General features: G+C 42.3%; 1 protein-coding gene across 24 annotated transcripts in view; it reads right to left on the bottom strand.

Moving 5' to 3' along the window:
* LOC112248989 (MAP kinase-activating death domain protein) overlaps positions 1–27,556 on the bottom strand; it is an 83,458-nt gene that overhangs the window by 10,834 nt on the left and 45,068 nt on the right. For 3 of the 24 annotated variants that reach the window (XM_024418508.2, XM_024418493.2, XM_024418501.2), the window contains 26 exons: positions 26,964–27,123; positions 26,319–26,422; positions 25,747–25,964; positions 25,269–25,522; positions 24,881–25,020; positions 24,420–24,533; positions 21,872–21,931; positions 19,884–19,998; positions 18,367–18,553; positions 18,101–18,251; positions 16,412–16,621; positions 14,852–14,908; positions 13,064–13,167; positions 12,637–12,720; positions 11,917–12,075; positions 11,557–11,689; positions 9,408–9,470; positions 8,755–8,875; positions 8,545–8,650; positions 8,288–8,398; positions 6,905–7,012; positions 6,502–6,666; positions 6,245–6,317; positions 5,425–5,531; positions 2,736–2,744; positions 2,038–2,107 (listed from right to left, as the gene is read on the bottom strand). In XM_024418508.2, coding sequence (XP_024274276.1) covers positions 2,038–2,107; positions 2,736–2,744; positions 5,425–5,531; positions 6,245–6,317; positions 6,502–6,666; positions 6,905–7,012; positions 8,288–8,398; positions 8,545–8,650; positions 8,755–8,875; positions 9,408–9,470; positions 11,557–11,689; positions 11,917–12,075; positions 12,637–12,720; positions 13,064–13,167; positions 14,852–14,908; positions 16,412–16,621; positions 18,101–18,251; positions 18,367–18,553; positions 19,884–19,998; positions 21,872–21,931; positions 24,420–24,533; positions 24,881–25,020; positions 25,269–25,522; positions 25,747–25,964; positions 26,319–26,422; positions 26,964–27,123 — 3,183 coding nt within the window. The remainder of the gene's footprint in view (positions 1–2,037; positions 2,108–2,735; positions 2,745–5,424; positions 5,532–6,244; positions 6,318–6,501; positions 6,667–6,904; positions 7,013–8,287; positions 8,399–8,544; positions 8,651–8,754; positions 8,876–9,407; positions 9,471–11,556; positions 11,690–11,916; positions 12,076–12,636; positions 12,721–13,063; positions 13,168–14,851; positions 14,909–16,411; positions 16,622–18,100; positions 18,252–18,366; positions 18,554–19,883; positions 19,999–21,871; positions 21,932–24,419; positions 24,534–24,880; positions 25,021–25,268; positions 25,523–25,746; positions 25,965–26,318; positions 26,423–26,963; positions 27,124–27,556) is intronic. The other 21 variants (XM_024418494.2, XM_024418503.2, XM_024418509.2 and 18 more) reach the window with 19 other exon arrangements.

The following is a 27,556-nucleotide window of genomic DNA, read 5'->3' as shown; positions in this document are numbered from 1 at the left end:
ACATGGCCCACGGAAAAGGAAAGAACTCACACGAATGGCTTGAAAATACAGAAAATCTGAGACTGTGCATGAGTCACAGTGCGAACAAATGTGTACAGCAACAACAATAACAATGTAAAACAATGTGGAGAATGGGAAAGAAACTAAGCAGGACATTATAGGGGAAAAACAAAGTGTGTTAACCAAGAAACTGAACACTTAAAGATGTCACAAACACATAAGCTGTTAAAGGGATACTTTGGCATTTTGGCATTGAGGCCCTTTATCTACTTCCCCATTGTCAGATTAAGTCATGGATACTATTTTTATGTCTCTGCGTGCAGTTTGAAGGAAGTTGCTAACTAAAACAATTGCTAAATAGCGCTAGCGTAATGACGGCGTTTATGGGCTCACGAAACTACATCTAACTTCCTTTATACTAGACATAGAGACATAAAAATGGTATCCACGAGTTTATCTGACTGGGGAAGTAGATTGCTAAAATCCCGAAGTGTCCTTTTAATGAGGCCCAACTCCCTAGACCAAGTTCAAAGCCAGTGTCGGAGGACAGACTTTTCATTAGTAACTGAACGTACGAAAGAGATGTAGGGGTCGGAAAAATGGGGAGGGGAAGGGGGCAGTTCAAAACCCTCAGCTCCCCACATTGTCAAGTCGCCAGGTTTCTTCGTCTCAATACATTGAGGGAAAAACAACGCTAGAGGGGTTTGCTTTTTTCAAGTGATGGGAGAGGAGCAGAAAGTTTCATAAACTGTCAGAAGGACAGGCAGAAACTCAGGCAAGGGTACAAGAAAGGAATGAGGGGGATTCTGCATAAAGAATGAGGGGCATGAGAGAAGGTGGGAACGGAGAGGAGGAATGCTCTTAAGTGAGGAAAGGAGAAGAGAAATTTGACAGCACTTTACCTGCTGGAGAATGAAGGTTTTCATAGCGGCAAAGATGAGGGTAACGTATTACAAAAGCAGCACAGAGACACGGCAGTAACCCAGTCCAGCGCTGATATTAAATGGGGGCTATAACCTCACAGATCTAGGCCTCTCCTAACAATCTCACTGGTCACTGCTTATCGATTTCAAATATGGCAGTATAATAAGCCATGACAAACCATCAAGAAGGAAATGCTCTAAATATCTAAATAGTAGCCCTGGTCTCAGGAAAGGAATCACTAATCGCATTTAGTAGGCACCATTGAGCAAAAAGGTTTTGAAATGGCTGAGATACTACCTGAACATGCCTAAGAAAGCACATTTTCCTTTTCTTAATGTTTTTTTTTTTTGTGCCTACTCAACGCAACCCAGATGTGGCCATTTCCAACAAGTTAGCATCCTTCTATCCTGAAGATCAAGCAAGCAGATCAAGTACCCCCTAGGAATCTAAATTGAAACAATTTTTCAAGATAATTCAGCTTCAACTGAGAGCTGAGAATATAAAATCAACGTAGGTGTCCTTTACTCTTAATGAGCGTTTTTTTTTTTTAACCGTTAAAACAAGATCTGGGGCTCTGCTTCCCTTTGCTCTGGGCTTTGATGAATTTCCCTCTCATGCACATACCATCTTATTTGGTCGAGTGAACCCTAAAACGATTTCCTACCCAAAAGCACTAATTTCCAACATTTGATCCTTACGAAAGTCTGATGCAGAAACAAGCTGTGCATCAAGTCTTCCGTCATAATACGACAGATCTGACTCCTAAGATCTCATGGTTAAAAACAAAAAATAGTTTTGGACAAAATGAAATGACAGTAAATAAAAACAGAAATCTCACAAATAGGGTTGTTTTGTCTTATTTTATAAATCAGCAATAAATATGAAATTAGCAAACATTCCTATTTGTGAGGGCTGGACTTCTCATTTGCCAAATGAAACTAGCTAATTCTAACACGGACTATATTTGCCCCGAGGTAAGCAAGAGCTGTTGTGAATCCACTGAACCCCGGGTCGTTACAGTTGCTATCTCTCTGTGTCAGCATTGCGTTTGTCGTGAAGCTGAGTTACTGCCGTGTCGAGTACAGACCTAGAATCAATAGATGGGGTAATTACCAAATTCCTCCAGGACAAAGACTCCCTTCACAGTATTGCACTTTTTAATGTGATTCAGCTCTATGAAAACCTAAAACAAAAAAAACAAAAACAGCAAGACAGAACATTAGCAACTCAATGACAACAGGCTGAAATTAAACATTTCAGATAGAAAATGAACAACGTTAAATTCTCATCTAGTCAATACTAAAAGGGAAAAATGGATGGTATTTGCAAGCTTTTAAACGCTACCAAAAAGAAATAGGAAAGCACAAAACAGAAGTTTCCATGATTGAATGCTTACATGTGCTGGGGTTAGGTGAGTAGAAATGCATTGTGGGAAGGTCTATGATGAAGTGAGTGCTATTAATGATTACTTGCTGAATAATAATATAATATATAATAATATATATTATAATATAATATAATACTATAATATGGCAATTTGTTCGCACTATAGTGCCTTAGTGTGCATCAGCAAAGCTATTGTGAAGCAACAGTGAAGCAATGGTGACTGCTATTAAATCCGGTTTTCCCGACTAATGCAAATGCACTGTGGCCCATGTAATGCTTAGAATACATGGAAATTCCATATGAAAACAGAGATGAGAACACATAAAATAAAGTTTGCCACACACAGCTAAAACAATTGTGGAAAAATAACCCAACCAAAAAAATGGCATAACCGCTAACAAATAAACACAGCAGAGGTTGTGTACCTTCCGCTCCTTGCAGGGGGAGAGAGCATGGAAGAGAAACGGATTGAATTATTATCGGACAGAAGAGCACAAACACTGGACGGCGCTCAGAGGGCGCTGCACTATCCCCCAAAAAACAATCAACCTAATGGCCAGGACTTGGACGTATTAACAACTATCAATGCCAATATAATATACCCATCACAGACATCTCTACTGGAATGATAAAGTGCTAAACTACAAAAGGTGGAAAAATAATAACTACTGAAAGTTGGTTGAGTCTATACTTTTAACAGCTGGTCTTTTTTTGGTTTGTTCCTGGGCCTAACCCAGAAAATGACAGTTACTACCAGCTTAACAAAACCAATAATAATACACGATGTAATTACATTATTTCAACCCGTTTTGACTGCTGGCAACACACTCCCACCCCCAATGCCCTCCATGCCCCCTCCTCCAGCAACAAGGGCTGGCACCAACAGCTCAGTAGCACAGGTACAAGAGGGCACTCTGCCACATCGCCTCCCCAACAAAACAGGCTGTCACCTATAACAACCTCACCCCTCTGTAACATGCCAACGTATTTAACCCTACGTTGACCCATGTCTGACACTGGAAGCTTGGGTGGGCCTGCACTGGGAAAATGTAATGGGTTGGCTTTCACTATTATATGAAAAAGTTCTTTACAACAAGATTGTTAAGTGTTTGTTATTGCGTGAATGATGTCTATGAATATGACATTTACTACTGGTGCTTAAGCTCCTGCAGAGCTGACGGTGGAAAAAGAGGTGGTTTGAATTTGCCAAGCAGCATCTCAATGAGAGCCATGACCATTATCGTACAATTAGGTTGCACAAACTGGGTGTGCACAAACGTATGTGTTGTTCCTTAAAAGGCAAGTTAGGTGTCTGTAGTAGGGAAAGGGTTTTTACAAACTTATGACTCTTGTAGCCTTGTTAAATTCTATATGATGATGACAATGATGTAACTGTTCTTCAACCATAGCAACGTGTTCTAACCTGTTAGGTGGCTCAAATTAGACCAACGTGTTGAAGTGTTGCATCAAAAAGAAGGCACAATCAAATACTCTCGATTGGCCACTGCAATGTCTAGCCTCAACTTTCAATTAGGTGTGCTGTGTGATCTAAAGAAATCAAGAAAGCAGTTCAAAGAGATAGGTCCTTTCATAAAGAATGTAGTGGTCAGAAACATTATTTTCTATTCTACTACAATTGAGTATTACCTTATGAGTAGGCATTCTGTGTTGATTCAATGCGTTTTTGCCCCAATCCTACAGTGTGATATGTCCAGTGTGTTTCGTCACTTTGCTTATATTAAATGAGTGCCCACTCCTAAGACCCTCAATCATTGGCGGAGCAATTGTATAATTGTTATTTCAGATCCAAGCATTTCCTTTCAGTCCAAAAATATCTACTTGTGACAGTGGTGAGGACTGAGGTCAATTATATTCTTACTCAAGTTGATTAAGGAAATGGAATTGCCAAACCCCCAAAAGATGTGAATACTTGAAGATGTATTTTTCATCTAACTTTCATATGCAGGTCAAGGGAATTTAAGGGGACAAAACTTTAAAAGAACAGTAAAATAAAATGGCAATTATTAATGAAAAGTCTTTGCACAAGGTCATCCGTCTTATCTCTGACCTCTGAAATCTCTCTAACACAAACAGAACACTCGCCTTCCCCCACACACACGAACAGACGACAAGGTTTGGGCACCACAAGAAAGAATGCTAAGTATTAACATAATATTTTATATATATTTTTGAAATGTCCAATTATTATATTTTTTAACCCCTTTTTTCCTCCCCAATTTCGTGATATCCGATTGGTATTGGTTACAGTCTTGTCCCATCACTGCAACTCTCGTACGGACTCGAAAGAGGCGAAGGTCGAGAGCCATGCATCTTCCAAAACACGACCTGCCAAGCCGCACTGCTTCTTGACACACTGCTCGCTTAACCCGGAAGCCAGCCGCACCTGTGTCATACAGCTGGCGACATGAAGTCAGCGTGCATGCCCCCGGACGCCACAAGGAGTCGCTAGGGCGCGATGGGGACAAGGACATCCCAGCCGGCCAAACTCTCCCCTAACCCGGACGACGCTGGGCCAATTGTGCGCCGTCTCATGGGTCTCCCGGTTACAGCCAGCTGTGACACAGCCCGGGATTGAACCAGAATCTGTAGTGACGCCTCTAGCACTGCGCCACTCGAGAGGCCTTTAACAGAAATGTTTAAGTGGATATGCGTTTTCTTCTTGAAACACACATCTTAGTGACTGCACAAATAAAACATAACATCTTTTTTCATAAATCATAGAAAGACAAAGCACAAAAATGTATTCTCCCTCTAAGGTCATGATCAAAACAGTGACTGAAAGTACCTTCAAAATGCACTCTGCTTTTGCACTCAATTCAGTAGGCTATAAAATATTTATCAATGTCAACCCTAAACAACCCTAAATGCCATCTATTCTCTCTTTTTTTTAAAGGGACCTTAGAGGAAGTGAGCCACAGTTGTGTGTGTGTGTGTGTGTGCGTGTGTGTGTGTGAGAGAGAGAGAGAGAGAAAGAAAATAGAAAAAGAGAACAATTGAGGTGGGTGGAAAGAGGTTAAGTGGTTTTGCGTGTGTGTATGTGTGCGTGTGTGTATATATTGTATGTGTGTGTATGTGGTAATACAGGCCTCCTACCTGGCTGTGCATGAATTTGAGGTTGATGCCTTCCAGGGTGACTTGCAGCAGTCCTCCCTCGCCCGTCTTCATGTCCTGCACAGGGAACTCTCCACCCAGCTCTGGACCTATGGAGAGAGGGGCAGATCGCTTAAACCAAAGGATCCCTCCCCTATCCATTCTGCTGTACATCTCTTTTGAAAAGTGTTAGTGATGACAGATAGTAAACTCTTTACTTGGCCAACTGAGCTGATTGACTCAAAAGGTTATAGAATTTATTGGATGATAAAGCAGTAATCTAGAGCTCACCTTTACTCAGAGTTATTCCTACACCCTAAAGTTATACTTTTCCATAGACTATGAACTATTACTAACTGCTATTAGCCCTTAGGGCAGTGGTATACAAACCTTTTCATTGGAGACCCCATTTTGTTTGCCAGCATTTCTGGGGACACCATTTTTTTGACAAATGCAATGACCCAATCTTAAAACTGGAAAATGTCAATTTTTACATGAACAAATAACCTTCAATTCATTACATTTTCATCTCTCTTATCAAAATGAAAAGAATCCAATACATTCATTTTTAAAATGATCTTTCTCATAAACGTTTGTATATTGTCCCATTCAATAATCTGTACTCTCAAAAAAAAAAAATCTCAATTTTTTATATATTTAAAAAAAATATATTTAGGCAATCCCACTGCTATTCCTCTGCAACTCCACTAGGGGTCCCGACCCAGACTTTGAATACCATTGCCCTAGGGCTATACATTTTCAAAACGCAGAGCAATCATACATTGGTGCTGCCTCAAAGGGTCTAGCCAACATGCACACATACCTGGTTTAATGCTCTGCTGTCGTGCAGCAGCCCTTTCCATGCTGTCCTTCACACAGTAATACAACTCACGACACTAGACAGGAAAACATTTGAATTCAGATTATGCACTATGGAATAGGAAAAGTGTCTATACAAAGTCTGACATGAAAGTCACCACATTTACAGTCACCTTAATCAGAGGTTCCACTAACACGGATATCATGGTGTTCATAATTGCTAGACGCATTTCAGTATGCGAGCGGACAGTAGAGGCTCACCTTCTTGGTGTAGAACTTGTTGAGTTGAGTTTCCTGGCCATTGCGTCTCCACAGACACAGCACCTTGGTCTTGGGACAGTAGGTCATGTTAATGAGCTTCTCGTACCACCAGCGCTCATACACTGTGCCGATGTTGCTGCGCAGGACTATGCAGTCGTCACACACCTGAATGGGGGAAAAGGACAGAGGAAAAGGATGCAATTATTTGATATCTACTGTAGAGCTAAACGCTTGATCTACTGAAACTACAAATTGCAGCATTTTGACAAGTTCTTGACAATGATTGGTAAATTTGATCTATTCAGATACTCTTGTCTGGCTTTCATGCATCTCTTGGGCACAATAAAAAAAAACATGAACAAGGCCTAAGCACAAGGAAGGTCCGGGAAAGTGAATCTCATACCTCCATGAAGAAGATGTCCCCCGTGGTGTCTGTCCCAGCATGCACCACGAAGGTCTGCTTCTTGATGTGACGGCTTCCGCTAGGTCTGATGGACAGCTCGCGGCCATTCTGAAATGTGAGTGAACAAGACTCTAACCCTTCTCCTACAATTTGAGGCCCCATGGAAATATAATTAACACAAATAAATCTGAGTCAAAATACATCTGTTTAAGCTAGAGATATGTTTTTTGTTGTTGCACGGGCTGCATCTCAATCCACCGCATCCGCCGAGATCGCCCTACCACATCTGTGGTGAAAGGTGGCAGAATTAGAAGAACGGTGTTTGTCAGACTACGAGATACCCAGAAAACTGGCCTTCTCACAAAAACGTTTGTAGCGTCTGAACAGTTTAGCCTATAAGACTATTATGACCCCTCTGTGGAAATATGACTCTCACAAACCCGATGGTGTTCTCCGTTTTGCTCTACGAAGTTGTAACAGACCCATCTGCCAACTTCTGTCTGTAGCATCCAAACAGTTTGAGCTACACAGTAATATGACCCCTCTGTAGAAAGGTGAGTCTCTCACGAACAAGTTTGGACACACCTACCAGTCAAAAGTTTGGACAAACCTACCCCTTCCAGGGTTTTTCTTTATTTTTGAAAAAGAGAAGAGAATGCCAAGTGTGCAAAGCTGTCATCAAGGCAAAGGGTGGCTACTTTGAAGAATCTCATATATAAAATATATTTAGATTTTTCTAACACATTTTTGGTTACTACATGATTCCATATGTGTTAGTTAATAGCTGACGTCTTCACTACTATTCTACAATGTAGAAAATAGTACAAATAAAGAAAACCCTTGAATGAGTAGGTGTGTCCAAAGTTGACTGGTACTGTACATGTCGGTTGTATTGCTCTAGGAAGCCCACAAGCCTCATCTGAAGGTCCCAAGTACCAGTTTTAAAATAATCTATGGAAGTATATATGGAGACTGTTTAGTGAGTAAAATAAGGGGTTAAATACATGTCAAATTATAATACACATTTCCTGATCTTTCTTATATCTCTCAGATAAGAAAAAACTTCCTTTAGATTTTTCTAGGGGACTGTTGTTCCATGTAGTGAATATGTTATTCAATGCTTTTCTATGAGTAATAAAATTAATGCCAAATCAAATGTTTCATTCCTGGCTTAGACAGGGCTTAGACTCTAGCGGGTTAAACAGAGATACTGTATCAGCAACACTGATAATCTCACATACACTAAAAACATGTGTTGCATAAAATTATCTGGCTTGAAGGACCATATAAAACTTTTAATCTATATGCCACTTGGTAGAACAGTTGACCCGCCTTAGTGGCTCCTATTTTATTGAAGAGAGAGAACCCTTGGTTCGTTCTTACCAAATTAGCCAGTTTGTCCAGACACTCATTGATCTCCTGGCTGTGGCTGAGGCCGATGTGGGACTTCCCCATCAGACGCCTCACCTTCTTCCTGATGTCATTCTTGCTCACCTGGACAGACAGAAACAGACAGACAAACAAACAAATTTAGCAAGACACATTGGGAAATATATGATGCCTACCTATCTTAACATTTGTAGTTGTTGCAGTTGACATACAGGGGTTACGGAGTCAAACATTGTGTGTGATAGACCCACCTTAACCATTAGCATGTAGGCGATCATATTGTGCAGTAAAGTAGCTAGCAGCCTGTCCTCGTCGTCCTCCAGGCGCTTACGGTCGTGGTCCCCGAGTGACAAGTATCTGTGTAAACAGTGGTAACCATCAGACTCGAAACAGGAAACACAGCTATACAAGGATGGCTGACATTTCAAAAATACAGATCCACTCTAATAGGCAACCTGTACCTGTCAATCATCTCTTGAGGTCCCTGGTCCATACCCATCCCCTCCCTCTCCAACATGACAGCATCCAAGTAAGCATCCTCCCAGAACTGGACCTGGTCCCACAGTGTAGAGCGCTCCTTACCTACACAAATATAACACACGCTGGCTTATCTGTGTCCAAAGGTCACACACATCATGACCACAATCACAAGGGCACACAAAAACACCAAACTAGTGTTACTGTACAAAATCATCACTAGGTCAAAATCACTTTCACACTGACATGTCACCCCACACTCACCAGTAGACATGCATTAACAGACACATGATCCCACAGAACCTTACATAACTGCACACACACACACAAACACAAACGAACAAACAAACACCCATACAAACACACATCCATATGAACACAACACACCTGACCATGTGATTGTTGAAAAGTTTTCTTTTCAACCAAGAGACATTTTCTCCTGTTTACTTATTCATAGGAGCCTTGCGACATTGTTTACAATACAAACCCCTCAGTGTGATGGGCAATCCAGTGGCGGTAAAGATCAAAGCACCACATCAAAGCACCAGACAATACACAAGTGAGCACCAGAACCCAGGTGGGCATTGCATCCAAGCATAAACATAGAAGGTCAAAAGATGAAAGATGTCAGCCCTACTCAGAGAGAAGGTTTCCATGGCAGCATCCTCCAGCTGGTCCCACATGGAGCTCTTGTCACGCCCTGCAAGGTGTTCCCGGGACACGCAGCAGGGAGGAAGAGGAGCAGCAGAGCAAAGAGGGTTAAGCTCAGAGCTGAGTGGGTTAATGGCAAGCCAAAAGCAGAGAGAGAAGGGGTGAAAGGACAAATAAATTGACCCAACCTCATTCACTTCAGACCTACCTTCACGCATTATAGTACAGTTCATGCAGTGTTAGTCAAATAGTGAGAAAGAGTTTTAGATAAAGAGTTTGACAAATCACACACACACATACATATACATGTAGCTGGAAACGGCAGATTTATGGAATATCTACATATGCGTACAGAGGCCCATTATCAGCAAACATCACTCCTGTGTTCCAATGGCACGTTGTGTTAGCTAATCCATGTTCATCATTTTAAAAGGCTAATTGATCATTAGAAAACCCTTTTGCAATTATGTTAGCACAGCAGAAAACTGTTGTCCTGATTAAAGAAGCAATAACACTGGCCTTCTTTATACTAGTTGAGTATCTGGAGCAACAGCATTTGTGGGTTCGATTACAGGCTTAAAATGGCCAGAAACAAATACCTTTCTTCTGAAACTCGTCAGTCTATTCTTGTTCTGAGAAATGAAGGCTATTCCATGCGAGAAATTGCCAAGAAACTGAAGATCTCATACAACTCTGTGTACTACTCCCTTCACAGAACAGGACAAAATGGCTCCAAACCAGAATAGAAAGAGTGGGAGGCCCCCGGTGCACAACTGAGCAAGAGGACAAGTACATTAGAGTGTCTACAGTAGTTTGAGAAACAGACTCCTCACAAGTCTCTCAACTGGCAGCTTCATTAAATAGTATCCACAAAACACCAGTCTCAACGTCAACAGCGAATATGCGACTCCGGGATGCTGGCTGAGTTCCTCTGTCCAGTGTCTGTATTTTTTTGCCCATCTTAATATTTAAATTCTATTGGCCAATCTGAGATATGGCTTTTTCTTTGCAACTCTGCCTAGAAGGCCAGCATCCCGGAGTCCCCTCTTCACTGTTGACGTTAAGACTGGTGTTTTCCGTTTAAAATGATAAACTTGGATTAGCTAACACAACGTGCCATTGGTACACAGGAGTGCTGGTTGCTGATAATGGGCCTCTGTACGCCTATGTAGATATTCCATAAAAAAATCAGCCGTTTCCAGTTACAATAGTAATTTATAACATAAAATGTATAAAAAAATACAGTGTATGTTAATTTAAAAATGGACAAAATGTGGTTTTATTTAAAAAACAAGAACATTTCTAAGTGACCCCCAACCTTTGAAAGGTAGTGTATACGCGCACACGCACACAACCAGTCAAAAAGTTTGGACACACCTACTCATTCAAATTTTATTAGTCACATACGCCGAATATAACAGGTGTTGCAGCGAAATGCTTAAAAATACCGCTAATAAGAAATAAAAGTAACAAGTAATTCTTATTTATTTTTACTATTTTCTACATTGTAGAATAATAGTGAAGACATCAACACTATAAAATAACACATATGGAATCACGTACCAACCAAAAAAAAGTGTTAAACAAATCCAAATATATTTTACTTTTAACAAGACACAACTGTTAATTGAAATGCATTAATTGAAAAGCTGGTTGAGAATGCCAAGAGTATTTTGATTTGTTTAACACCTTGTTGGTTACTACATGATTCCATGTGTTACTTCATAGTTTTGATGTCTTCACTATTATTCTACAATGTATAAAATAGTAAAAATAAAGAAAAATCCTGGAATGAGTAGGCGTGTCCAAACTTTTGACTGGTTGTGTATATCTGTGTTTTGCCTTATAGGAAGGATTCACTTTTAAAAAAGGTAGACTTCGCGAGACGACGTTACAACGAGCAGCACCGCAGATATGAGATGAGCACGATGCAAGACAGCAGAGACGTTTAGCCTCGTGCTTCAACGCTCTTAGATGTGGAAATTGACCTAATATTTTGTTTGCAACATCTTGCTGAGTCTACTACATATTTACTGTAACTTTTTACCACAAAGTTGAACAGAGGGAGACTAAAGAAGACACGAGTAGATATTAAACCACAGCCTTTCTAAAACAGCAGCCATCTTGGAACATACCCAGCAGGCCATCACACAGGTAAATCCTCATGCTTATGTCCTCCAAGGGCTGGGCGGGAGGCCCCTTAGCCTGGACAGGCACAAGTTTAGCGTTCGCCTCCTTCACACCAGGCTTCATCTTTTGGGTCTTACCCTGGGCAAACACCACAAAACATATATCATGGGGTAATTTCATCTTGCCAAAGACATTCAAAAATTGGAATCACCCCTCAATCCTGCATTTACAAGTTTGACATCCACAGGCAGACTTCATGTCCTGCAGGGAATGCATTTGCACATCTAGAAAATGCCCCAAAAAACAAAACAATTGCACTAATATTAACTGGTGAATCAAGCAGCCAGGAAGGATTTTCTACTCACAAACACTGAGCTGGTGGCCGGGTTGGTCTCAATCTCGCTGTCGGACAGTGTTCCCCTGGAAAGGTTGAGGTGGGGGGCTTGCCTGCCACCCAAGCCCTCTCCAGCGGTGCTACTCAAGTCACTGTCAGCTCCCAGCGTCTCCCCTGAGCTGTTACTTATCTGGAAGGGTCAGGGGTCAAAGTGTCAGGAGACTAGTGAATATCAGGCATACTGAGACAGAGAACTCACACTGAGTAAGGCTAAGGCTAAAAGACACACAGGATGTGTTCGACTGAGGCCAAAAGAGACAAGAGTTAGATCAGTACTCCTCAACCCTGCTCTTGGAGAGCTGCAGTACTACTTTTTTTTGAGGATCACTGAGTTACACTAAGGCTAAGAAACACTGGGGATGAGGTAGATTAGTATGACATGTACGGTTTTGGCAAGAGCCATTGTGCCAGGCTGAGACAAAGCAAGACAAGAGATGAGTAGGACCAAAGTTAGCAAAGACTAGAAATTAATCAAGCTCAGAATATAGTAAGATTGGGAAGCAACCTGGTTTGCGATGAGTGTTGCTGGGGATGTATGGCTTGAGCTTGAGTGTAAACCTTGTAAGACTAGACTAAGGATAAAAATCACACTTTGGGAGTAAGCGGTCCTTGGGATGAGTTACACGGAGGTAAGGTTGAGAGGGGTTGAAGATTGGGGTGAGATTGCTTATCTGTGTTGGCTATGCCCTACCACTGTGCTGGCCTCTGAGTCCTGGCTGGTGCTTCGGGTAAGGACTGGCGGTTCAGTGCTGGTCACAGACTCTGTGTCACTCTTCTGCAAAGCAAGACCGAGAAAGACTGAGAAAGAGAGAGGTGAGCAGAGAGAGGCATATAGAAACATTGGAAATGAACTTCTTCTCAAGGGCCGTAGTGACTCCTGTTTTTTGTCATCTCCTTAATACTAATTCATGAGTCCATGTCATCAAAATCCAAACACTCAGTCTACAACCCTGATTGCCCAGGTCTATATCAGACTCAGATTAAAAGTCAAGAATGAGAACCAGCAGACATTGTGGCCCCCAAGCGCCAGAGTTGGGAGATAACCGACGTGAAAAATGTCAGATTCCACTTGTGGTTTGCTTAGTTACTACAAGAGCTGGCTTTGGATAAGAACAGACCTGGGATCCGGAGGTGATGCTGAGGCCACTGTCAGCACTGATCTGGGACTTCTTCTCCTCCATGTCGGTCAGCTCAGGGTGCTGTTTCTTAGCCCCCTCCGCTCCTGCAGGATACATGTTGAGGTCAGCACGGGTGCCATGCGCACTTCCACACTGCCCCCTTACTAAGTGTCACATGATTGGCAACTGGCAGAGAGGTGGGGGGGATGGTGACCTAACTGCTATTGAAAGGCTCGCACACGTCGCACTGAATGTGGATTTAGTGTTCGTCTTCCGATCTGACTGACGACACTTTTCACACGATTCTCCATGTGAAATTGGTGCGAAATCGGTTTGCAAATTACATTCAGAGGTGCAAGGTACTCTCTGCCAGCAAACACTATTGGTGTGTGTCTGACCTCGAACACCATAACTTTGGGATTGACCGGAAATGCTGGCACTAAAATAGGGACACTTCCATTCAGCCGGAGGATCTTGTCTTTCTTTTTTTGTTGTGGAATTCAATGAACAACAGCAACAACAGCTATGTTGTTTTTTTATATTCAGGAAGCATTAAAAAAATATCAATAAAATAAATAAGTAACAATAGCTCATGTTCAGTAGGTCAAAACAGAAGTAAATAGCCCAAAACAGAGAGATACTATCTCGTTTGTTTTCGGTTACAAAACATTGGTACGTGTGCCCTAATGAACATGATCCAGTGGTCAGCTTTCAAAGGACCAAGCATGTGACTATTTAGAGGCAAGTGGAGAGTGCAAAATTAGTAGGAATATTGATTGAAGTAGATCAAACTGTAATTGACAAAGGCAGATACCAATATAAAAGAGGTCAAAGTTGACATACAGACTCAGGCAGTTAGGCATGCAGACAAACTGAGGGACAGTCAAAATAGGGGACCATTTTCTGCACGAGTTTGCTTTTAGACAAGCATTGAACAACAGCGCTGTTGTTAATATATCAGTCAGTTGTTGCAGAAACACCTTGTTATGACTCACATAATGCACCTCTAGGAACATTTTACTACAATGAAACAAATGCTGGCCTGCAATCTGTACATTTCGAAGTCCAGGATATCAAACCTTGACATTGGAAGAAAGTACAGTCAATTACAATAGTTCAATGCAAATGTAACCATGACTTCTGTGATACATTTGGTCATGCAGCCAACAAACCTGCAAGCAATGTTTGTACTCTATTGTGTATTCATTCATGGCTCAGTTATCAGATTTTTTTTTTTTAAAGTACTACGGTATGTACAATTTACCTTTTGGCCGCGTAGTGATTTTCCAGAAAAGGACATTTGCTAAATGAAATGCCACAACTGTCTTAACCTTGATAGAACCTCAAGAGCCCAGGAAAAACAGGGAACGATTGGGTATGTGTCTGACAGACTACGTTTCCAATGACTTCTTCACAACTCAGGAAATAGGAATGGAACAAGTTGTTGGCAAACGTATGACAGAGTATCTCTATGGAGAGTAAGAGACTCACTATGTTCTGACTCCTGATTTGAGATATGCAAGCATAACTCAGTTATTCCACCGATATCAAGACTTGATTCACCCAAAATGTACACAAAAAAAACATTACGAACACACCTCATATCAAGATTATAGACCTAGTCCTAGAATCATTATCCATGTCAACATGATCACTTATATTAACTATTTAAATAATTTGTGACTAATAAACATAAGTTGGGGAAAGGTGGTGAGAAGGGCGTGGAAATGTTAAGAGCTGGCAGTTATGCAATACCCCAGTCTGTTTTGTGTGTGAAAAATATCTTACTCTGTTGTTTTTCCATAGCTTTTTGCTTATCCTTTTCATGGTGCCTGCTCCACAATTCTACCCAAGATGCATTGCAAGCAAGGAGAGAAAGACAGAGAGAGTGTCAGAGAGCTGGTTGAGTAGGCAGGTATGGAGGATGAGCATTAGATAAACCATAACATAAAACAAAATTAGGCATTAAAAAAATTCTGTTATTTTAACAATAGAGGATGTTTTGTAATGTCTGAGAGTAGTCACATTTCAGCTTGGCAATATGGAACACTATGACATAATTATCTGTATGCAGAGTTTGATCCATTGCCAGTTACTGCTACTGAGGTGTAACATTACAACACACCCAACACTCCTGGACCATGGTCCTGGAGAACCACACAAGGTGGAATACTGGGGTTCCTTTAAAATGTTCTGTGACCGAGGCGCTAACTTATTGGCTAGCAGTGTGTGGCTCTCCAGAACCAGGGTGACAGAGGCAGCAGGGCTTTGTGAAGGGCATGGGATGGGGGTGGAGTGGCCAGCCAGCTAGCCAGCAGGTTGAATGGAGCTGTTGCAGAAGCAGGGGTGCAAGTCTCAAAAAGACATTCCGTAGAATTGAAGCTGCATCTTCCCAAAGAGAAAAAAGGGGCTGGTGAAGTGAGCTTAGGTTGGGAGATTGAGGGAGTTGGGTGAATCTGTCCCCTGTATACAGACCCAAAGTAACATTTGAGGTAGAAAGGTGGTCGAAAGGAGAAGCAATGCGGCGCTCCTTTTCCACGATGTTCAGTGTTAATTAGCCCTATCCCTAAGCTAAACTCCAACCGTGGCTTGCTAACGGTGAGCATGAAATTAGTCTCTTCCTTGGGCCTGTTTACTGGGGAGTGACGCTCCACCCTCCATGCTAGAGCTGAGAGAGCTGCTACTTGTACAGAGGGCTTTAAGGAAACTTGCAGTAAAGGCAGAGACAGGTCTTCAGACTCCTTAGCACAGTACTGCAGATTTGGAGTTTCGAGAAGACAACGGAAAACGAAGACATGCAGTCAAGGTGCTAGAAGGCAAACAAAGGAGGACTCCACGAGAGGTGGCAGCAAACAGGGGCACTCAGCATTCAGAGAAGGGTGGGGAGGGACACAACACATCCAGGCCGTGGGTGGTGGGCTCAATGCAATATTTCACACACGTCTACACCGCTCAAGGCTGTTCCAATCTCGCACACATAGCAACATATTATCCAAGGCCAGATCTGGAATTCAAATGTGGTTATTTGTCAAATTGAGTTGCATGATGTGCAAATATGCAACCTGTGTCCAAATATTATGGCAAACCAGCATACCGTATTTACGTTCTAAATATATTTCAGAGTTTTACAGCTTTAAATGCTGACCATTGGGCGCACATCACTAGTGTGGGTCAAAGTGAATGGAATATCATAAGGAGCTCTTTTTCTAAGGAAGGGGACAACATGCCCCTTGTTGCCTGGTTGGAGAGAGGTGGGTCAAGGGGTAGGGCAGGGTTTAGACTGGTGAGCAGGGGGGCAAGGGGTGCTCTCAGAGTGCATGCAAGGGGGGATGGGGTGGGTTTACACACCAATGGAGGCAATAAAATTCTCCTCGTTCAGACTCCGGGTGTCAAAGTGGCGGGTGCCTTTGCCCCCGGAGGTGGGGTGCGGCAGTTGGAGACGGGGAACCGGAAGGAGCCCCGGGGGCTTGGTGCCCTCCATGCGGGGAGACGGGCTCCCCTTGCTGCCCGGGCTGCTTGCAGAGTCACTGGGGCTCCGCTTGCGCTTCTCTGGGTCTACTGGGGCCACCAAGAAGGAAAAAGGGAGAAGAATAGGGAAGAAGGGGAAGAGATAGTAACGAGAGAAGAAAAAGTATAGAGTTGCAGTGGGAGGTTTGAAGGTTAGAATAGACAGTTGTTTGTAGGGGCGTGAACGTTTAAACGCTAAAATGAAATTGGGTTCCTTAACATTTAAAAAAATCCCAAACCGAAAAAAAAAAACTTGTTTTGCTGTCCCCCCCCTCCCTACATAATTAAAATAGCAGTGCAGTGATCACAAAACATATTATTTTCCGTGTTATAGCCTAACTAGAAAAGTTGTGTAATTTAATTTAAATATAACTTTAGTCTACATTCGTGAATTTGCGAGGCATGCAAAACAGATTACCAAGACATATAGATGGGTTAGCTGACACGAAAACGATGCGCATATGTCCGTGAGTTGTGACAAGAAACTGCCATGTGGGGAATTGTAAGTAACTCATTTCAGCTAGTTCTTGTTCCGAGTTATTTTGACTGATTTCATGTCAATGCAAATATGGCAAAAAAAATGCACTAGCCAAGAAATACAGCTTTTGATTGCTGATAGCACTAGACCTATCTGCCTAGTGACCGACCTGCCTATACTGTGCCCCTCCCCTCTCTCTCCATCCCTTGCTAGCTATCTATGAAAGATGCAAGGGTTTGTGTTCTCGGAAGTACGGCAACTAATCAGTTACTTCCATTCCAAAAATATTGAATCTTAGGAGTCGAATCTTAACACTAAGAAATGTGACTCGACATGCATGGAGTCGAGGAATCAATTATTTTGTATTCGACTCCACCACTACGCCATCGTCGTTAACAGTTGGAAAAAAGGCAGAGAAAGGCAAGGAATAGCAGCGAAGTCCTGTATTGCAATACTTTAAGAAGTTAGATGAGGAAGGAAATGTAAAATTTGCAAGGTGGGAGGTACAGTAATGGTGGAAGAGGTGCAATGCTTAAACATCTGAAAGGGACGCACTGAGACCCAACCCGTTGCTGGCAGCAGCGAAGCTGCACTGTGAATTTGAGTGGAATTTTATTAAATGTTATCGTTTGTCATATCCCTAGTTGTTTTGTCTTCTGCTCTCATGACCCAAATTTGCTCGGTGAATGCTTAAACAAACTGCAAAAGTCACCTAAAAATGAGGCATGCGTTGGCGGTACTGACTCAGAGAGATTAAACCAGAACTCACTGCTGTAGAAACATATTGCTTACTTTTCAAATGAGTTGCCAGAAGAAATTCTCCAGATTGTACTCCTTTTCCTATCCAATACTTACGTTGCCTTTAAATAAGTGGAGTATATGAAACGCTGATAAGCACTTTCAAATAAGAATCAAGCATCAGTACCTTTCATTTTTTTCAGAGGAAATAGTTAAGTCATAGTTTTGGGAGGGGGCATGACATGCTGACTGAATGTGTCCTTTGAGAGAAAATGTTGACACTTTCAGTCGAGTATAGGTTTTCTGAACGTTACCTTTGGTTTGGTAGTGGGTGCGTGCTATTTCCAGTAGAACGAAGACGCTGGCCATGCCTCCAAGCCCGGCATTGGTGTACGAGTGTTCCAGACTAGAAACGGTGCACTTCAGTATGTCTAACATGCCCTTGTACACCTTCCTGCTAATCTCCTGAAGAGTAGAACACACACAGTTTAATTGTAAGGTATTATTTAATTAAAATGTTCTTTCTCCCCCTCTCTTGCCCCATTCCTTTCTCCCCACCTGGGTGGGTGGAGCCACTCACCACATCACGGATGACCTCCTGCCTGACATCCTCCTCTGACTGGACGGCCCTGTTCAGCTTGCTCAGCACGAAGACGCGTAGCTGCTCGTTCTCCAGCAGGCGGCGCACCTTCTTCATGTTGAGCCAGCCCACGCCTTGGCCCTCCAACACGCTCTGCACCACCTCCTTCAGGAACTGCTGGTTCTCACTGGGACACACACAGCTCTGGTTCAGTCACTCCGTTCACACTCCCCCTTTTTGTACGTCACCATTGGCTCTTAACTCTTGAAACTAGAGGGCACTATTTTTATTTTTAGAAAAATAACGTTCCCAGAGTAAACCGCCTATTTCTCAGGACCAGATGCTAGAATATGCATATAATTGACAGTTTAGGATAGAAACACTCTAAAGTTTCCAAAACGGTAAAACTATTGTCTGTGAGTATAACAGAACTGATATTGCAGGCGAAACCCTGAGGAAAATCCAATCAGGAAGTGCCTCTTATTTTGAAACCGTTGTGTTCCTATGCACCCCTATTGGTCATTGAAAGGGATATCAACCAGATTCCTTTTTCTACGTATTCCTTAAGGTGTCTACAGCATTTTGACCTAGTTTTGTGCCTTTATGTTGAAGAATGAGCGTAAACGACTACATTGCGTCAGTGGCCAGCTGAGGGATCTCAGAGTGATTCTTGGGTAAAAGACAGAGGTAGTCATTTTTCCTCTCGCTCCGACTGAAAAGCCAATTGTCCCGGTTGATATATTATCGAATAGATATTTGAAAAACACCTTGAGGATTGATTATAAAAAACATTTGCCATGTTTCTGTCGATATTATGGACATAATTTGGAATTATTTTCGGCGTTGTCATGACCGCGATTTCCGGTGGATTTCTCAACATAACGTGACGTGGTAACGTGGTATTTTGGGTATAAAAATTATCTTTACGGAACAAAAGGAACATTTGCTGTCTAACTGGGAGTTTCGTCAGTGAAAACATCCGAAGCTCATCAAAGGTAAACAAATAATTTGATTGCTTTTCTGATTTTCGTGACCAAGCTTCCTGCTGCTAGCTGGACATAATGCTATGCTAGGCTATCGATAAACTTACACAAAGGCTTGTCTTGCTTTGGCTGTACAGCATCATTTCAAAATCTGAGATGACAGGGTGATTAACAAAAGGCTAAGCTGTGTTTCACTATATTTCACTTGTGAGTTCATGAATATGAACATTTTCTAGTAATATTTTTTAGCCATTGCGCTTTGCTAATTAGTGTAGTTGATGACAATTCCCCCGGATCCGGGATGGATAGTTCCAAGAGTTAAGTTAGACAACCCTTCTCCTAAAGCGGATTGATATATTACCTATCCAGGTCTGTAATTTGACATTATATGACAACCAGCTTTTGTTTTTGATGGCCAACATTATACCATGAAGACTTTATGCCATGAAGGTGGTAAACTAATTTAAATAAATGTCAGTCAGCATTAGTCAGTCAGCAATGTCCTAGTAGTACAGTCTCATAGTGGTCTGTTACCTGGTATTGTTGGCACGACCCTGGGGAGAGGGGGACTCTCTCTTGACCGTGGGACTGTGCTTAATGACCGACGACTTCTGGTCAACGAGGGCCCTGGGGGGACCGCGGGCGCCTCCTGCGGGAGCCATATAGAACAGTGAGGTATCTAGTAAATACCATGGAAAGCACAAAGCCATAACAAACGACAAGTCAGAGACATACAAACAGAAATACTAGCTGACTTGATACAGGATGAGCTTATACACTTCACTACAAAGCCCCCAAATCACACTACGATGTACTAATTAGATAACCACATCAAAGACTAATAGACAAAGAAGATGGGACACATCCTGCATATATGAAAGGACACACACATTTTCAGGGGCAGGGACACTAGCTAATGACTAGCTGAGCTACAGGTTTCATATTCAGACACTAAAAGGTGAGGGACAGATCAAGGAGGAGTCAAAATGGCGCTGTGTTTGGGCATCACACATTAGCAGATGTCAGATTGGAGCGGAATCTGCATGGCAACAAGACCGACAAGTTGTGTCATGCAGAAAAATAACTAAAAATAAAGATGGGTCGACAATCACACACAGGGCTAACGGGAAGATACATATTGTAGTGTTCACAATGTTAGTCACCTTGTACAGTTAGACAGACACACACTCACATGAACGCACAGTGCCATGTTATACAAAGGTATGGTGGATCACTTGCAGAGATTGGGCCTGTGAACAATATTATTATCAAACTGATTATAAGATTGTTGCGCCTACATAGCTTACCCACTAGGCAGACCTCAGTTCAACGTCTTTTTTTGGTTTACATTTGGTTGAGTTGTCACATTTTGATTCCCTTACGTTGATGAATTTTTGCAAATCCAATCAGTTTTCCACGTTGATTCAACATCACACTTTTTTTTTATGACTTGGAAACAATGTTTTTGCCCAGGGAGGGGTGTCACCTGTTTGACACTGAACATTTAGGCTAAAGGTAATGCCTTGAAAAAGAGGATACAAATAAAAAACACCCACCAAAAATGTATTGGTTCCTTGTCATAAAGAGACGTCATCTGTTACCGGTATATCCGATTTTGTCATGGCATTACTTATGCATTATTGTAGGCTTTATGACCGCATGTTACCAAAGACCTCACCTGACAATGATGACATTTTGCCCCACATTTTCCGAAGTATCGTCCATAAGTTGTACAACATGCATCACAGGACTTCAAATAATTCCATTCCATTTGATCACTGTGGTACTTGTACAGATGCTCATTAACCACAAAGCCAACTAAGTGTCCAATGACAACTCCAATCAAAACCGGTGACTATGAGTTCAGGAAGTAAGACAGAACAGCACTCTTGGTGCTGCGAAACTGCACCTCTTAATTAAATTATCAATTAAAACACTGATTAAAACTAACTCACAGCATTGGAAGAATGATGTCATGCCTTACCTACAGGGTGGCAGTTTTGATTGGCTAAGGCCTGCCTCCACTGGCAAGGTGATGGGAGGTGTATGTGAGAGACCAAAGAGGTGGCCAAACATGCAAATATAACTTCTTGTTTGGCTTGGAGAATAATGGGAAAGCTGATGTTGACCAACTCGAATCAACATCTTGTCAGGTCCCATACAATACTGTGGAATGCAGACTTAGATTGGCACAAAAAAATGAATGGCATCATCTTCGCAATTGTTAATATGAGATGCACAGCTTCTAACAAGCTAATAATGTGAGGGCCCAACCCAAACTAATACAAAGACGTGTAGATGGGTGGAGTGACTCTGCAAAGGTTAGTGATTGAGGCAACAGTCACTGTGGATGGTGAAAGACAACAGAACAGACTCGATGATGTATGACGATGAATGATCTCTCGATGGTGCATGTCAGGTGACAGAGGATTGAGGGGGTGAGTGAGGAGGATGCTGGGAGACGTAGTTGACTGGCTAGGAGAAGCATGCAGCCCACACAGTTTTTAAAGGGCGGAACCCACCTTCTCCGCTCCCCGGGCCGGCCTCTGTAATTATCTCCATTAGAGAATTTAGTCCAAATACTGGACACAAAACCCAGAATTAGTGCAGAGAAGTGGAAAGAGGGACAGAGAGGGACACCGGACCGGACCAGTCTGAACATCAACCCACAACACACATGCACCGCAACACACTGACAGAGTACACAAAGAAAGCAGGAAAGAGGGAGAAAAAGAAAGTGCGAGGGAGACAGACCAAGGAAGGGGGCAGCACATTTTTAACAAAAAATAAATAAATAAATGCGTGACATAACCTAAAAAGGTTATAGCCATTAAATTTCATGACCAATCAGATTTAGGTTACTTCTGTTAGGATCCCGACATATTTAGGGGTGGGAGAAAGCATTTGCCAATTTTAAGGGTCTATGTCCAGAGGAGCACGAGTTTATGGGCTCTCTGACCATAGAGAACTCACACGGAGAACACACAAGAATGATGGAGAGCCACCGAACAGGCCAGCAAGCAAGGCAACAGACTGCAAGGAGATCATGTCAGTTTAATTTCAATTCCAGTCCACTTGGGTAATCAATTGTACTTCAATGGATGAAATGAAAAATGCTCATCGAAAGCGATGGGTAATTTGCCATTCAGGAACTGAATTCATCTTCAAATATTGAGTGGACTTGAAATCAGACTTGACCCCAACCCTGCTGGGAAACCAAGAGAAAAACACCAAATTCCAGTGAAAATGCCACATAAAGGGGATAATATGTATGCAAATTAAGAGATCTGTCGTCTATAAATGTGTGCATCATCGCGCATCAGACTCCCACCAAACAGAGAGGAATAACAAGGAAACAGAGGGAAGGATATGGATATACATGAATGAAAATACAGGTATATCTCCTAGTATGCAACCTGAGTAATATGGACTCCGGTAGGTAGGATCGAATAAGGGTCAAAGATGGAGCTAGTTGTAGGGCAAAACAAACTACCACACCAGACAATAACATACCCGGACTGTCTGGGCCAGGGCTACTAGTCGGGCTGTCATCTGAACAGTCAATTCAAAACAAATCACCATCAAAGGAAAAAAGAAACAAATGTTGGTTTGCTATGGCAGCTGTCACAGTGTGGGGCTATTGTGTTTAACACATGCATTTCTTATTTTCTCTCACAAATGTTCTCATAACAAAATAAGGCAACCATGTGGGATTGGGAACATAGAAAACGGGGTGCTTGAGAGAAAATTCGAACTTTTGCCAGGTCCTCAATATCCACCTAATGCCATACATCAACATGGCAGTCCAGAGGGGGACAAATACAAATGTAGAATGAAAGTCTTCATTCTAAAAAAAATACAAATATATAATAAAAATAAAGATTTCTACAAACCTTCCTCAATGTCGACCTCTACGTCAAAATTAAAATATTCTATATTTTTGTAAAATAAAAATGTAAGAATTAGAGGGGAAAAGGCAAATGGAAAGAAGTAAAAATCTACAATATAAAGTTGCATAAATACCATACCGTGTAGCCTAAACTGGCTTAACAGACATTTCAGCATGAGCACTGAATGCTTACTTGACATACTGTCAATACTACTCCTGGCTACTCTACTTAGTGCAAACAAAGCAGCAGCTTCTGAAGAAGAAATTAACGAAGTTCAACATGTCAGTCAGAGTTACACATTATGGTCATCTCTACTCTCCTTCCTTTTCCACACCATTGAAAGTAGGCCTAAACGTCAAGAGAAAATCTTACTTTTAAAATAAAATATATGCTGTTAACTCATAACCAAATAATATTAACTCATCCCATACTTGTATTTGTGGCCAAAGCATAAATTGGAGAAAAAAACACTTAGTTTTTCAAAAATGCTTGCCATTTCCTCATAGAATATGACATCATGTTGGCTCATAGGCTGAGCTGGCCAATCAGTGGTTTTAAATGACTGGTATATGCTGACTCCATTCTGTTGTTGGGGTATGCCCACATAATTCAAACACAGAAAAGCTACTTTTGAACATACTTAAATAGAAAATTGGAATTAAAAATATTTCCTCATATTGTAATTAATTATAGGTCATATTTCAAAGAAATCTGGAAACACTGGACAGTTACTTTAAATGATTAAGATGACTTCACATGGGAATAGCTTATGCTCAATGTGTCTTGTCATGATATGGTGTATACAATATTGTAGAAATGTGCACTCTGGTGATATTTGCACTCCAAATATTATTATTTTTAATGCCCATGACAAAACGAAAACATTTATACTTTGTAACCACTGCAAGAGCTGTATGACAATCATTTGAACTTTGAAAGGGCATGGTTTTAGTAGACAGCCTGCCTCTACTGCCTTCAACTGACAAACCTGACCGCAATCTGCTGTAGGGCACAACAATTGTACAGAAAACAGATAAGAGGGGAACACAGCCACAGAGAGTGAAATTGAGAAGGAGATGAGATGGATAAAAGGTCAAAAAAAGGGGAAAAAAAGAAGGGTGAGTGAAGATAACATGAAAGGTGGACAAAACAGGGAAACGGGCTCCATTTAGTAATGTACCTTTGAGATTGGGGAAGGGCCCAGCCCCAGCGGCCTTCTCCCTCAGCCCCCCCTTATTGGGTACAGACAGGTTGGAGAGGCTGAAGCTGGTGCCGTGGTTCTTGTACAGATTACCTGCAGTGATGGAGAGAGAGTCGCTGATGACCGATGAAGTCTCACAAAGAAACCAACATTTGACCATGTCTCACCATCCTATAGTATACCCATGATGACTTGCAGCCTAACGTCAAGTTCCATTTCAATCCCTACCTAGCAAATATTGTAAATTTCTGGTTGTAAACTGTACATTTCTGGTTGTCTTCCTGGTTGAGAAGACTGGCAACCAGTATTACCCGCTGAGTAACCCTTACACATGTCCCCCTTCAGTGTTTTGGAGGACAAAGTGTATCTGTCACCAATCCAGCCCTTTCAGGTCTGTGATTATCATACAACTAAAATAGGCCCTGGTTGAGGAGACTCACTAGCAAAGGACATGAGGCCCCCAAAGCCATCGCTGCTGTTGTTGGAGATGGTGGAATTTGGAGAACTGTTGCGGGAGTCGCCCTCTCCGTCCGACTCTCCGGGCAGCTTTAGGCTGCTGGGCCTCAGGAGGCGTTGGGCTCTGTGGAGCAGAACATGTGTTAGAGGTCCGGAGGGAGTGTCATGTTTTGTTAGCGTAGTTTTTCGACTGCTATACCAGAGGCATATCATAGATGCAGAATTCAGAAGCTGAGAGACTTAATTAGGTGTGTATGTTTAAGAGATGTATACATCACTGTTTTGTTTTTTTAAACTATGGTTTTCAGAATGTGTGGCTTATGATGCTTGTTTGTGTGTACAGTGTTATGGCGTAGGTGTGTTGTAACATACTTGTTGCCGTTGAGGTTCTGGTTGAACCGGGGCGTGTACGTCTCCTCTTGGTCTTCTGCCTCAGGGTCCTCCTCAGCAGGGAAGCCATACTGAGGCTCAAAGTAGGGGTTGTCGTACTCTCCCTTCTTATTGGCTGGTCCCACAGGGGCAGCGTCTGGAGGAGGTCTGGAGAAGGGCGGAACGCCCAATCCCGGGACAGGGTTCTGTAGAGCTGCACTGGCCAACGCCTCCATTTCCACTGGTTCTGCCTGCTCCTGGACACAATGAATATCAAATGGTTACTAATGGTTGATACTAAATACACTTAAATTGCCACTTTATAAAGGAAGGAAAACAACTCAAGCAAATATATAATTATTGTGTTCTCATTGTCAAGAGTTATGAACGATTTCAAACGTCACTCGCCAAAAATGTCAGTTGTTAAAAACAGTGTTAACTGCATAATTTTATACTGGTGTAAATTGAGCGGTTCACTGACATTGTTGACTCCCTGGATGATTGTGCTGGGGCTGGAGCTGGCGGTTGTGCTGGAGCTCGAGCGGAGGGCTTGTCCATCAGAAGGTTCAGGAGGTCCATCGCCCCCCTCGGGCAGTGCCTTCTCTTGAGGGAGGGGACCCTCTCCCTTGAACTCCTGGAAGTCCTGGAACTCTACTTCGCTGGCATCTCCCAGTGCAGCGTGGGTAGGGGGATCCAGGTCTACGACACCAGAAGACAGATATTAGTTGCTATTGATGGCCAAAGGGTCACAAAATAAAATGTTTAGCTAGTGACTATCTGAAAGGAATTGTTCATTTTAGGTTGCCATTTTTCCAAGATGAAAACAACTGTCAGTTATTATAATAAGGGGGAATTGACTGTTTTTTTGACATAACAGTAAGTATGTGTAAGCTGGGTGGTTCTTGGGCTGCAATTACACAGGCAGATCAATTCTGATCTTTTGTTCATGAATTTCACTGATTCAGATCAGCTCTTCTGCCAATAATTAGGCAAAATATTAGAATTTGGTTTCCTATGTAAATGCAGCCTTGGTGAAATAGCACAGAAACTTACTTGGCGTGTCCCCTTGGATGTCACATTTGATCATTTCGTTCACCAAGTCTCCAAGTGACGAGTAGGAAGAGCTGGAGTCGTCGTAGCCAGCCTCGCTGTCGCTGCCACAGAAACAAAACAGAGTGGCATTACCCTGGACGCCATCTTGGTGACACCTTACACGTCTACAGAAGGCTAACCAAAAAACGCTAGCTAAACCTTTATCTCAGACTCAAATGAACCTCAACTGATATTATACATCATGTCTAGCAAGACTAGCAAGCTAACTATTGAGCCAACTAGAGAATCTACCAGTTAATGTTTAGAGTTCGCCATCTAGTGGCTAATGTGTTGTCTATCACATTCTATAGCCTGCCATGCCGCTGCTTCTGCATCGTCTCCGTCGGCCGCACTTGCACACACACACACACACACACAGAGAACTCACAGATCAGACACAGGAAAGGACCTCCCTTCAGATCTAGTTTTTATATGCTAAATGGCTCACTAACATGCTTTCCACATTGCAAAATTGCTTTTAGACCTTTGGCAGTACCTGGCACTGAAACAATCTTTCATTTAACATTTTGTCAATTATGTTATCACAGTAGTAATCAAATAATCGTTAAGCCTTCCAAACGTGGAGGGGTCAGTGTTTTTTTTTACCTGTCGTCTGTGGGGTCCGAGTCATTAGCCTCATCCTCTAGGGGTCCGCTCATGGCCTCGGCCAGCTGGGAGCTGCCGTCGTACACGCGGTAGAACACCGGCTGCAGCTGGTGGGCGTACCACTTGCCCTTGTCTCCGATCAAAGATGGGTCATACACGTCTGCAGAACACAGAGGTACGCTCAGAAACACTACGAAACCTTCAAACTTCCTGTATTGCTCAGAGAAATATAACAGAGTGCACAAAACATTAGGAACACCTGTTCTTTCCATGACAGACTGACCAGTTGAATCCAGGTGAAAGCTATGATCCCTTATAGATGTCACCTGTTACATCCACTTCAAATCAGTGTAGATGAAGTGGAGGAGACAGGTTAAAGAAGGATTTTTAAGCCTTGAGACAATTGAGACATGGATTGTGTTTGTGTGCCATTCAGAGAGCGAGCGGACAAGACAAAATATTTAAGTGCCTTTGAACGGGGCATGGTAGTAGGGGGCAGGCACACCGGTTTGTGTCAACAACTGCAAAGCTGCTGGGTTTTTGATGCTCAATAGTTTCCTGTGTGTATCAAGAATGGTCCACCACCCAACAAC

The sequence above is a fragment of the Oncorhynchus tshawytscha genome, linkage group LG04, assembly GCF_018296145.1.
Source record: "Oncorhynchus tshawytscha isolate Ot180627B linkage group LG04, Otsh_v2.0, whole genome shotgun sequence".
Classification (NCBI taxonomy): domain Eukaryota; kingdom Metazoa; phylum Chordata; class Actinopteri; order Salmoniformes; family Salmonidae; genus Oncorhynchus; species Oncorhynchus tshawytscha.
This window is presented reverse-complemented; position numbering and strand designations above follow the sequence as displayed.